Source organism: Carcharodon carcharias, chromosome 6 (assembly GCF_017639515.1).
Source record: "Carcharodon carcharias isolate sCarCar2 chromosome 6, sCarCar2.pri, whole genome shotgun sequence".
Taxonomy (NCBI): domain Eukaryota; kingdom Metazoa; phylum Chordata; class Chondrichthyes; order Lamniformes; family Lamnidae; genus Carcharodon; species Carcharodon carcharias.
The window spans coordinates 57454549-57467629 of record NC_054472.1 but is presented as its reverse complement, the minus strand read 5'-3'; the positions used below and the strand labels follow the sequence as shown (position 1 = coordinate 57467629).

Here is a 13081-nt window from a genome sequence, read left to right as displayed (position 1 = left end):
GTACTTAGAACATGAGGCAGATGTCAACCACTTCTCCTACCTAGGGAGCAACATCTCCAGGGAAGGTGATGTAGAGATCGATGACTACACAAGAATCAGCAAAGCAGCATTGGTCTTCCAACAGCTCCACATGGAACTGGGCACCCAACATCATCAACACTGTCATGAAGCTGCAACTCTACATGTCCATAGTAATACCACTGCAATCTATGCCAGCAAGGCATGGAAGGGAACTGCAAAAGTATCACATAAGTTGGATGTCTTTCACCAGTGCAGCCTACATAAGATCCTGGGCATCATGTGGCAAAATGATATCACCAATGAAGTATTACTACAAAGGGCTGGTCAGAAATGTCTTGATGGAGAGACAATGGGGGTTGGCAGGACACGTACTTCACCGCCTGGATGTATGCCAGAGTGGCAGTAGAATGGACACCACCAGACAAATGATAACGGAACTGGCCAAAGACGATTTGGTGGAGTGGATTTAAGGAGAATCTCCAAGAGTGGGACACCACCTGGACTGCAGCGAAACAGATTGCGATGTACCAGGAACAGTAGGTGGAGTCCTGCTGTCCATAGTTTCTCTTGTCCCACGACGGACAAAATCCAAGTCAATCAGTCCTTGGTTTTATATTCCAAATCAGTGAAGAGTTCTACCCTCGCTACTGGCTTTATCCCCCTCCCTAGCCACTGTCTCAACCTTGCCCTCCTTTCTTCAGTAACCTCTTCAGCTCTACATCTCCACTGTTTTTCAGACTCCAGTCCTTTGTGCATCCTCCCTTCCTTTCAGCCCACCATTGATAGCTCTGCTTCGACAACATAGGTCCTATTCTCTAGAATTCAAACCAAAGACCACCCCCCCCCCCACCAATTCCTTTTTATTGAAGTTTCTCATTGAAACCCACATGTTCAACTAAGCCTTAGTCACCTCTTCAATCATCATCTTTAGCACAATGTCCATCTTTTCCTGTGTTTGGGGAGGCTACTCAACATTAATGCAGATTGTTGCCATCCGTCTGGCCTTCCCGAGTGCTTCATGTAACTGCAAGGAAGGTTTTAATGATTTATGTGCCTGTCCCATGAATTCCCTTGCTCATCTACCCCATACCATTTCTGCATTCAATTATTCTCTCATTCTTTATCCAAAGTGTACTATTTCATACCTCCTTGCATTAAACTGCTTGTGTCAACATCCTGTTTGTTTTCCTTATTTATGCCCTTTTAAATTTTTCCACTGTTCTTCTTAATCCAATTGGAACTTGGTTTTTGTTATTTAAAAAAAAAGTCCTCTTTTACTGATATATTTTTTCAGGTTCAGATTCTGTAGATAAGCCCTCCTCCCCACATTAGAGTGTTTTAACATTTGCTACAATATTAAGGATTGCAACAGTCATCCACTTTATTTTGGCTTATTGGCTTTATCATGTACTCTCACATGATCTTCCTCAACTTTGGAAGACAGCAGAACACAAATTATTAACCAGTAAGTGCAGCATTAAGTTGCAGTGTAAAAGAATAAGCAGATGACAAAGTGGATTTTACAACAGTTATCAAACCTTTAACCATTTCCTCAAGAAAATAAACAATTAGACATGACTGCTGAAGTAAATTATGCAATATGCAGGTAGGTTTTTTTGGTTCATGGAAGCCATTTGGCCTGACTACTAAATGTTATACTATCCAATTTTAATCACTAAGGTTGAGGAAAAAACCCAGAACATCAAGTTGAAACAAATTTAAATAACTACATTTTTTTATTTTAAAAAATAAAACTGCCAAACACATGTTTGAAGAAATCCACAAAATGTTTGTATTTCGATTGACCCATCCTTTGAGCACTTGGCTGAGGTAAAACTAAAATCAGTTGCATCAAAATAAACCAAAGCATGCATGTGATCATGTATCATGATGGGAAGAGCCATGCTAAATCTTACGCTTTTATTTTTGTCACAGTATTTCTTTTTCAATAAATGTGCAACTTTATGTGCCATTCTAAGATCTGGTACCAGCCCAGAATGTAATAGTTTCGAACTAATACGGCCTTATGCCGTAAATAAATATGGGACAAATTTTGAAACCTGAAGATTTAGCAGTTCAATGTCAAAGGCAAATTGATGGAGGGCACATTTTTCTAAAGCTTACAAGGTCTTTTAAACAATACTTTCCAACTCAGATATTTTTCAGGTTAGAGTATACAAATACAGCAAAAAAAAAAGTAACAAGGTTTTAATCCTTGGTGACAAACTATTACAGAATAATCTGTCTGTAAACTTGTATTCTATCAGATTAGATATCTGTTACATTGATGTCCTCTACTTTTAAATTAGTTTTGCACTCATTATCAATTAGAATTCAATACTACACAAAGAACATGAAAAAATGTTGCACCAAAAATCCATTTTTTTTTAAATAACTAGTTTAGAAATAATACTTGGTGATTTTTATAGGCGCATTATATCAGAATTATAAACTGGAAAGTACATACATTTTCAAAATAAAATTCACAACCTGTATGCCCTACTTCTATAGGCAGAATTATGAAAAACATAGTTAAACTTTTAAAAACTCAGATTAATTACATTTCTTGCATGAGTTTTAACACCCATCACAAAAACAGCTGTATAGTAATTTACCAGATAAATGTACTAATTTCTTAAAATTATACACTGAATCTTCTAGTTTATTAACATTTCCAAAATCTCTCTGTACAAGGAAATGATTACAAAATTAGGTATTTTGCCAAGCAGAAACCTGTAAAAGGTTGTAGCTTCTGCCTTTCCTAGGTCTACCTGGAAAATACCTTTAGTGCAGAGATAAATAGAAACCCACTGTTCCGTAGTATTTTAAATGCACTAAGTAAATCTAGACCTAAATTAGCAGAGTTGTGTAAAAACATTATAACGCAGAAATTAAGCAATTCTATTATCAGCTATATTAAAATACACTAAGTCAATAAGGATATACAAAATGAAAAATACTTTTAATCTATTAGATCTCCTGTGGTTACTCATGTGTAGTCTAGACTAGAGCCCATTTCGAGTAACTGATATTCTGACAATCCTGAATTAAGGAGCTAGCAGAAATTTAAATCACTGCTATTGTAGCTCCCTAACTCTACAGCCTATTCAGTTTTAGCACACATCTGTTGAGTTGGCACAGTGCAAGCTAGAACTCGTAGCTCCAGATGTTTGGGAATTACAGGCTAGCCTGGTAGTCAAGTTGAAGGCCAGAGGGAATTTAATGCCCTGACAGAGAGCCTTGCAATGTGTCTTGTTTATTTCTATTGTACAAGTCAGGTAAACTTGGATTTGTGGCTTTTATAGTTTTAAAGGGACAGAAAAAATACAACAGTAGGTAGGTGAGAAACTATTGCTATGGCTGTAGCATGGGAGAATTCTTTTTGCTGTGATGTGATTAGGCAGTATTTTCACTGTGCTATGATTGAGGGACATTTTTGAGAAATATGATTGAAGATAAAATTTAAATTTACAAGAAAGGTTTGTGCAAAATGATTCATGAATAACAAATGTTAAAAATAATTATAAATGAGAAAATCACAAACCTAAGGAAGAGAAAGAAAAGGCACTTGAGCAATTAGGAAGGAAAGACATTTTAACAATCAGGAAAGAGAAAACTGACTTACTTTCACAACAGACACTATAATAACTAATGACACAAAATGTTATTACATCGACCAGTGTTCATATAAAACCAGAGTAAATGCAATACGAACAATCTTTTTCTTTTAAAATGCCTTGTACCAGAAGTCCTTTGGTGCAACTAAAAGAATCAGTGCCATCATTAGTTAACAGGATATCACAAATGAAATTTGTAATTATATATAACTACCAACTAAAGACAAAATAAGCTGGCAGCAACCTGTAAACGTTTTTAAAACAACTTTCAACCAACTCATGGAGAGGATGGGCCATTAGGTGTCCCTTTATAACACTAGAGGGCAATGACAACTTAACAGCCCAGAAATTCAAAAGGCCGCATTATAGAACTGGACACATTATTCTACGGGGAATCAGAAAAAGAAATACAACCTGGGTCCACCAGGATTCCACTCCATGCCTCCCCTCTTTTTCTAGTTCTGCCCCACTTCCCACCCCACCCATGCTCTACATCAAGTTTGCAAATTTCGGAAGTCCGGGACCATTCCAGGCATTCCACCCATTATGTCCTCCATAGGGTTCAGCTGTACTCTCACCCAAGAGGCCTACATTGCACTGGCGTGGCAGGCCCTCAAGATTTTTAGGCTCTAACTTTTTCTGGACTGCATGATAACTTTTGGTTACATTCATTATATACAAGCTTTTACTGTGAACAACTATTGCTCTCCCCTAATTCCCAACTTCAAAGATTGAACAGGTACAAAAGGGGATACAGTGGGATATAAAGGATCCTGCTAGGCCAGCAGATGTGTTGCAAAGACATGCATACGTAGAGTATTTGGAGGGGTTGGGGAAGTTGATTTTAAACAGTTTCAAAAGAAATGTCAGTTTGCAGAAACCAGTAGCTGAGAATTTAAGTCAGCTAAACATATGGAACAAGTGGAATGAGGCTTGTATTCCATTTGTATATGTAGATTAAACGTTATTGTTTAAGAGTTTTGGTTGCTTGCTCAGAGAACTACAATTTGGCAAAAATGGGACAGAAATAGGCTTTCTTGCTTCACATTCACTCCATTACTCTTAAAAATGTGTGATATACTGAGCTGCTTAGATGGTTCACCATATAATTTAGTCTGAAATCGATGGAGAGTTTAGAGACCGCCCACTAGCTGGGCTGCTGGTAAAAGCAAACATGTCTTTTTCTTTGTCTTTCCCATCATGTTTGTGTTTATGTTTATGTTTGTGTTTATGTTTTTTCTTCTTTTTCTTGTGTTCATGATGGTGGTGATGGTGGTGATCCCCATGTCTCGATGAGCTGGACTCTTTGCCAAGTGGAGCAAGTGGAGCAGCTGGCATAGAAATCATGGCATTTTCTATGGCTGGTGTTTCTTTTCCTATGAAAATGGTACACAATTATGTTTTTTAACCACATTGCTTTCTATTTATGTGTTTTACACATATTTGTGTATTATACTCACATTCAATGTAATAATGAACAACATACATAGATACACAAAGGCCTGCTGATATATACATAGATGTTATTTAGTTAAGTATACTTTATGCAGTTGATGAGGAAGACCATATTTAAATGACTACTACATGGAACCAAACTTCCAATAGGTAGCACAAAACAAAAACAGAATTACCTGGAAAAACTCAGCAGGTCTGGCAGCATTGGCGGAGAAGAAAAGAGTTGATGTTTCGAGTCCTCGAAACATCAACTCTTTTCTTCTCCGCCGATGCTACCAGACCTGCTGAGTTTTTCCAGGTAATTCTGTTTTTTTTTGGATTTCCAGCATCCGCAGTTTTTTGTTTTTTTCAAATAGTTAGTGCTTGAGTCCTCTGCTTTCTCAGTTTTTGGAAATGAAGTCCGAATGAAGGGGGTTTAATCAGAGGAGATGCCAACATATGTTACCATATAACTTCTTGTGACCGGTTTAACAGCAATTTCAGTAGCCCACTGAACCTTTCAGCTGGTCTACAATGCTCTGTGCTGGGTGGAGATGATGGGATGGAGTGAATTCACTTAAAATGACTAAGGGTATTCAACTGAGGTATTAATTATTGGCAAGGCACTTCATTGTTCATAATGAATATACTCTAAATACAAGTTGCTCAAGATCTTGCTCTAAACACAGATGATATTGAAATAAAATACAAGTATAACATCGTGATGCCTATTTTACGCTGGCCTCAAAATAGAATTTGAATGAGCAAACAGCATCATTCAGCAAAAGATTGTGAATCCATTTAATTAGCTTACTGTAACCATTAAAAATCTTTCCTTTCTCCCCCCGCCACCAACTTTGTCCTCTCCTGAGTTTTGATTATCTGCTGGGGTTCAGATCCACAAGAACCATATAGTATCTTACTGATGTGACCATTAGGCATGTGTGTATCTTGACAGTGAGTGAACTGCTCTCATTCAGCAGGGAGAATAAGTATGCAGTCACACAAACATACATTAGCTTACCGCAACCCTGAACACCAGTCGTTCCCTTTTCTCACATTTAATGCATCAAATTGCTCCATTTTCTCTTACCTGGAGTGGATGGTCGTTCAAGTATATTCAGCTGGTGATAAATAAAAGCCTGACTATCGTGAACAGAATCCATGTCAATCTCTTCATCTTCTTGAGAATTAGAAAACTAAAAGAAAAATTCAACACAAAGAACATTTTTTTGTAAGGTGAAAATGTCACCTTGCATTTTTTACTATGTCAACAAATGGCTAATACTCAGTTGTTACATATTTGTTGCAGTGATCTATTCAGCGTACACAAACAAAGCAATTATGGTGACAAGTCAACTTCCGCCCCAGTCTTGCCTTCTCTGACTCATCCCTTCCTATAGGCCAGTTAGCCTGACATCAGTAATAGGGAAAATGCAAGATTGTATTTATTAGGGACAGGACACTTAGAAAAATAATATAACTAAGCACCATCAGCATGGTTTTATTCAAGGGAAATCATCCTTTACAAAACTAAGAAATAAAATATAACTAAGCACCATCAGCATGGTTTTATTCAAGGGAAATCATCCTTTACAAAACTATTAGAGCTTTCCAAAGGTACAACTAGCAGGGATAGACAAGGGGAAAACCAGTAGCTGTATTATATTTGGTCTTTCAAAAGGTATTTGATCAGGTGTCATATAAGAGGTTCTTGCACGATCATGGATTTGGAGGTAATATGATACAACTTGGGCTGAAGATTTGATAAAAGACAGAAAACAGCATTGGAATAAATGGGGCGTTTTCAGGTTGGGAGGCTGCAACAAGTAGGATCAGTGCATGGGCCTCAGCTATTTACATTTCATATCAATGATTTAGGTGAGGGGACCCAGTGCAGTGTATCCAAGTTCATTGATGATACAAAGTTAGATGTGGAAAAAATCTGCAAAGGGGATGCAACGTGATATTCTTAACTGATTATTCCTTCCACGAACACACTGCTCCACTTTTGCATCACCTACACTACACAACTTTCATTCCTCTTGACACCATCCCAAACAACAAATGCCTGTTCCTCTCCCATCATCACAGCTCCAAACATTCCTGCTAGTGATACAGCAATTTGTACTTCGAGCTTCCAGCCGCTTGCCATTCTAATTCTTCATTCACTCTGACATCTATCCTCCAACTATGCTATTCCAATGAAGCTCAACACAAGTTCTAGGTCTCATCTTTCTACTAGGCCCTTTACAGCTTTCCTACAACCTAGAATTAACCACCACTTCCATTTTCTCTTGGACAGCAAATGGTGATAATACAAAATTGCTGCACCACAGCCACTGGGAGTTTAGGTGGTGTGAACTGGCACTTGGGGTGGGATCACCTGTCAGTAAACAGCTGGTTAGGGGCTCTCTACATTTGGGGTCTATCTGCCTTTCCTCCACCACACCCCTGACCCTTGGGTAGCTTCTCCTCTATCGGATTTTCCCTGATTCTTGTCCCCTCTGCTATTCTGCTGTAACTATTTATATCTCCTCTGAACACATCTTTTATTTCCAAACTTGTCTCATTATTGCCTCTTTGTGCCGTGCACCATCACCATTTGTCATTTAATCAATTACTTTTGCCCTCCACCCTATCACAGACCTCTCTCTCGTTCTTTTCCTTTTCTGTACTTGTTTAAAAGTTAACATTTTCCAGTCTTGGCGGAAACGCATCGATGTGAAAGGTTGACTGTTCCCCTCTCCACAGATGCTGCCTTACCTGCCAGGTGTTTCCAGCAATTTCTGTTTTTATTTCAATTAAATGAAGTGTTGCTCTATTTTCCAGAAACTGCATTTGCAATCAATTTAAAAGAACCTCCTTACTTTGATTTTAAGTTTAACCTTGTTATCTTCATCCTTCTCCAGAACTTGCCCAGGTTCCAGTGGGGAACCAAGTGGGGTCTCAGCTTTTCTCTTTATGCCCTGCTGAGCTCCAGACCCAGTGCACATTGTGTCCTTGGCAAGATGTTCCTCTTCCTGGGAAAGGAAAAAACTTGTATTTAGATATTTGGGACTATCTCTTTAACCAATGAGATTTAGAATGTACTTTTCAAGGCCTCAAAATCTTCTCAACTGCTGCTCAGCTAATGAAGTACTTTTGAAGTGACTTATTTCTATACTAAAGGGAAACAGACCAGTTAATTTGCACATAGCAAGGTCCCACAAATTAAAATGTGATAAAAACAGATTAGCTGGTCACTTAAGTCATGTTGGTTGATGGATAAATGCTGTCATGGGATCTTTTATATTCACCTGAGTGGGCAGGAGGGGCAGACATCTTATCTGAAAGATGGCACATTAGATAATACCCCACTTTGGTACTGCACTGAGGTATCAGCCTAGATTATGTGCTCAAGTCCCATAGATTGATATCTGAGAAAAACAACAGAGATGAATCTCCTTACCACTTTATAATGCTGTTGTTATACAGTAAGAAGGGAAGAAAACGTATAGCATCTTTCACAACCTCAGTATGTCCAAAAGCGTATGGTCAACAAAGTAAGACTTTTTGCTTCAGCCCTCATGTTGAAATTTATTTGCGCAGCCATTTCCTGGAAGTTGAGCTGATCATGTTGAGTGCAAAAAGGTATTTGGGACTATCTCTTTAACCAATGAGATTTAAGAACTGAAAAGAAACAGGAATGACACAGGAAGAAATAGGGTGAATTAGAGTCAAATCAGGTGTGAAAAAAAGAAATAAAGAGGGGAAAAGGAAGATTGGATTCAGAGTGAAATTAAGAAATAAATGAAAAGTAAGTTCTCGTTTGAAATGAAAAATATCTCCAACAATTTGTTACCCATAGAAATGACACTCCATAATTGAAAATATTCCCTTTCTGGGCCAAAGAGGTTGAGTGGCAATGCTGAAAAGGTACCTGCACTGTTAAATACTGGCCCTAACTTTGTGGTGAGTTTAATTAACAATTGCAAGCTCAGCAATTGCTTGAAATGTGTGCGTGGAGGATGAGGGTGATCTACATTTTCACCAGGCTAACTGAAGAGCATGCAAATCATTCAGCAAATTGCAGTGCTTTACATTTCAGGGGTATCTCGTCCTCACCACAAATTACTAGGCAATCTATACGTAAAGGGTCAGAAGAACTGTTTGACTTATGATGACACCATCCAGTAGCACATCCGAGTCTTTGTCCAGCACATAGCTGGCAAGGAGTGATGCAGATGTTACCCCCTCTCCAGAAAATGGCAAGGCTCAAACAGTGAAGTTTGCATCATATTCTGTGCAATGATAAAAGAATACTGGTCACTGGAAAGGATCCAAGCCATTGAAATAAATTTAAATCCAAAGCTGCCTGAAACCAAGCCTATGGCAGGAGGTCTGAATGGGCTGTTATGAAGCACGTTAAGTGAGACAGTATTAACTCAGAAAAGCAATCTTGTAACTAATCCACTATAATTGAAAAAGATAGCAAACAGTATCTTCAGAACTAATTTAACTGATAAACAGGAATTTTTTTGCCAATGTGAAAGACAGCAGAGAATTAATAGCAACTGAAAAGGAAACAAACTTAAGAGTAAGCTTTGGAAGCAGAAGTAGTAAAGAAAAGTACAAAAGCGTGGAGGTAATTTTCTCCAGGCGATTTATTCTTCCTTCCAGGTTAGAAGAAGCTTCTCTGTGAAGCAATATTCAGAATTATTGTCTCATCCAATTAACATTCTTTGTCAATCTGACAAAAAGTACAACTCCAAAGTGAGAAGGCAATTGACTTGGATTAAAAGTGATTTCTGTCAGAGAATAGACCAACACCTATGTATTTTTTTTTTAAAACAGCATTAACTTTAAAAAAAGTTAAAGATATTTTTAAGCTTCATCCCAATAATCTAACAATGTTTCAGGTTAACTCAATTTATGAAGTCTTTAAATGAAGAACGTATTAGGGAATCCAAAGTTTTAGGACAATTACTTTTACTCTGTGACTTTAGACGTAAAGAATGTAAGTGAAAAATCCTGCATTTAAAAATAAATTTGTTCCAAGCCTTCAGCTTCTGTGTACTTTTCTCACAGCAAAACCAGTTTAATCACATGGATTACTGCTGTTGCCACCCACTTTAAAAAAAATCAATACCGAAAAATTGAACTACTTTTAACAGACCTCTATTATTTGGTGAATGATCATCTCAAACTTTCTAGCACAGATGTTAAATAGATGCCAGCTACTGCAAACAGCACAGCATCCAACCAAAACTGCTTGAACTTAAGGTCCAGTGTTACCTAAATCATAGTTTTTCAGCATCTTTGAGGGTTTCCTTAATTCTTAAAATTTTGAATGAAATATCATATAAAAATAAGTTCTCTTTTCCTGTAGTGAAGGAGGTGAATGAAAATGAAATAGTTGAAAATGCTGCACTCACATTGTGCCTGTTGCTACCTGATAATGAAATAGAGGTCTTAATGCAGGGAGCTCACAGTAAAGAAACTATACCTATTTTTGATCATTTTTAAAAATATATACAATACCTGCATCAATAATGCATCAATATAGGACTTTTAATGCTGTAACATGTATGAAGGTGCTTTCAGGAGTGTTATTAAACAAAATCTGACACCAAGCCACAAGACAATATCAGGATAAAAACTTGGTCAAAGAGGGATGATTTCACAAGCCAATAAAAGGAGAGAGATTAAGGGAAACCCAGAGTTTAGGAGTCTAGACAACTGGAGGTATGGTTGCAGATCATGGGACAAAGAAAGCTGGGGATGCACAAAAGGTCAGACTGGATGAATGCAATGATCTGAGAGCTGGAGGAGATTACAGAGACAGGGAGGGATTTGAACACAAGGCTGAGAATTTCAAATTGAAGATAATGTTGAAATATTAACCAATGTATTTTGTTAAGTACAGGGGTACTGCGTGAATAGGACTTGTGCGAAATGAATTCGGGGAGATGGTGGCATAGTGGCAATGTCATTGGACTAGTAAGCCAGAGACACAGGCTAATGGTCTGGGGACACTGTTCAAACCCCATCACAGAAGCTGGTTGAATTTAAATTCAATTAATAAATCTGGAACATAAAGCCAACATCAGTAATGATGACCATGACAACTATAATTGATTGTTGTAAAAACCCAACTGATTCGCTAATGTCCTTTAGGGAAGGAAATCTGCTGTCCTTACCTGGACTGGGCCTATATGTGACTCCAAACGCACAGCAATGTGGTTGACTCTTAAATGCCCTCTGGAATAACCTAGCAAGCCATTCAGTTCAAGGGCAGTTAGGGATAGGCAACAAATGCTGGCCTTGCCAGTGACTCTCACAGCCCATGAAAGAATAAAAAAAGCATCAAAATTGCTAGAAAATACTATAATTTGCTTACATTAATCTGGAAGCCAGACATTAATCCATGCACGCTTGCACTGCTTAGAGTCTCTTGTCCACTTGCTCCTGTCTCAGGGATAATAATAGGATTTAGCACCGTCTTCTTTTCCTTTAAGTTGAGGACGAGACCTAGCTCTGGTAGAGGAAGGCAAGAAGGTCTGCTGAGGCCAAACAAGGTGTAGTACACATCCACAGCATCACAGCGAAGTCGCCAGTCATGGGAAGTTCCTTAAATCGAATTTTAAAATGCTTTCCTTTATTTACAACACTGATTTTCAAAACAGGTACATAATTTACTGCGACTGAAACAATGAGACACAAACCGTAAGTAATGACGCCATGATGGGTGTTATGCATTGAGCGCTGAGCCTATTTCATGGAGAAAATAGATTCCACCTGCTGCTGAGTTGCTGTTCTCAGCTAGGTTGTTGTTGCAAAATAGAGCTGTGGGAGTCTTAAATCAGAGGGAGTCTTGTTACTTGTCTCCTATACTTTGAGCCTACATACATAGTTCTCACCACGTTGCCTTAATAAAATTGTACAAATAATTTAGTTTCTTTTCAGAAGATGGGCTTGTATTTTAATATATTGAAAAAAGTGTGCATCAAGCTTGTCAATATTCTATTTCATACTTTACCATTCACATTTCAATCTTCTATTTGACAATGCTTCATTATTTCATTTCCAGACAATTACCTGTAATTTCTCAATAAATCTTGTTACAGCTTAATTATTAATCATCTTATATAAATAGTCCATGTCAAAACCTTACAGCACACTAGCAGCTAGTATTCAATGATAGGTATTTCTAATCCAAAGTAGAATACAAATAGTCAAATTTAAAATTATATATTTCATAATACACAGTGCAATATAAGTATTGAAATAATTGAAAATTACAAGGGTTTTAGATATTTAGAAATTGCTTAAGGTTTACTTTCATAGTCTACATCTCCTCAAGCCTATTCATTAGTTATATTTTTAAGGTTTTTGTTAGAAATTGATCCCAAGCATATCAAATAGTTAATACTTTGCTGAAATACAATGTGGCTGAAACACCATAGACAGTAGGATGGGTGTAAGGCTAAAGGAAGTTGGCAAGATAGGGTGAAGCAAGACCACGTAGGTATTTGGTGAGGGAAACCCTTGCAATTCTGTGAAAGCAGGATAATAAGCCAGCGAAACACTTGACAGATATGGGTAGATGAGCTTTGGGCAATTTGAAGTTTTTTGAAACTGGAAATGGAAGGGCAGAAAGTAAAACATTGGAGAGGGTCTGAGGCAGAAGCAAAGACAAGTGGTATTCCATTGGGGGAAATAAGCAATTTTGTTGATGGGCAGGTTGGGAGGGGAGGGGGTGAGAAACTCAGCTCAGGGTTGAGCAGGTTGCAAAGATTTGCATGGTGTGGTTCAACCTGAGCAAAAGGAAGCAGAATAAGAAAGGAAGGAGCAAAGTTTTTAACAAAGGCTAACAAGGGCCTTGGTATTTCCAACGGACTTTGATTCATGCAGGATTTCATATTGCACCCAGTCAGGCGGGCAGTCATAGAATTGTAGAACGCAGTTGAGAGACAGGGCAAGTAATCATCAACATTTTCACGACAGCTGACCCCCCCAGGCCTACA

At 38.0% G+C, this 13081-nt stretch overlaps 1 protein-coding gene across 6 annotated transcripts in view; it reads right to left on the bottom strand.

Annotated features, from left to right (window-relative positions):
* Positions 1-1738: 1738 nt before the first annotated feature.
* taf2 (TAF2 RNA polymerase II, TATA box binding protein (TBP)-associated factor) overlaps positions 1739-13081 on the bottom strand; it is a 122541-nt gene continuing 111198 nt past the window's right edge. For 4 of the 6 annotated variants that reach the window (XM_041189522.1, XM_041189524.1, XM_041189525.1 and 1 more), the window contains 4 exons: positions 11455-11684; positions 7943-8095; positions 6166-6271; positions 1739-5014 (listed from right to left, as the gene is read on the bottom strand). In XM_041189522.1, the coding sequence (XP_041045456.1) occupies positions 4749-5014; positions 6166-6271; positions 7943-8095; positions 11455-11684 (755 nt within the window). In that variant the 3' untranslated portion in view covers positions 1739-4748. Of the gene's footprint in view, positions 5015-6165; positions 6272-7942; positions 8096-8431; positions 8492-11454; positions 11685-13081 lie in introns of those variants that run through there. The other 2 variants (XM_041189523.1, XM_041189526.1) reach the window with 2 other exon arrangements.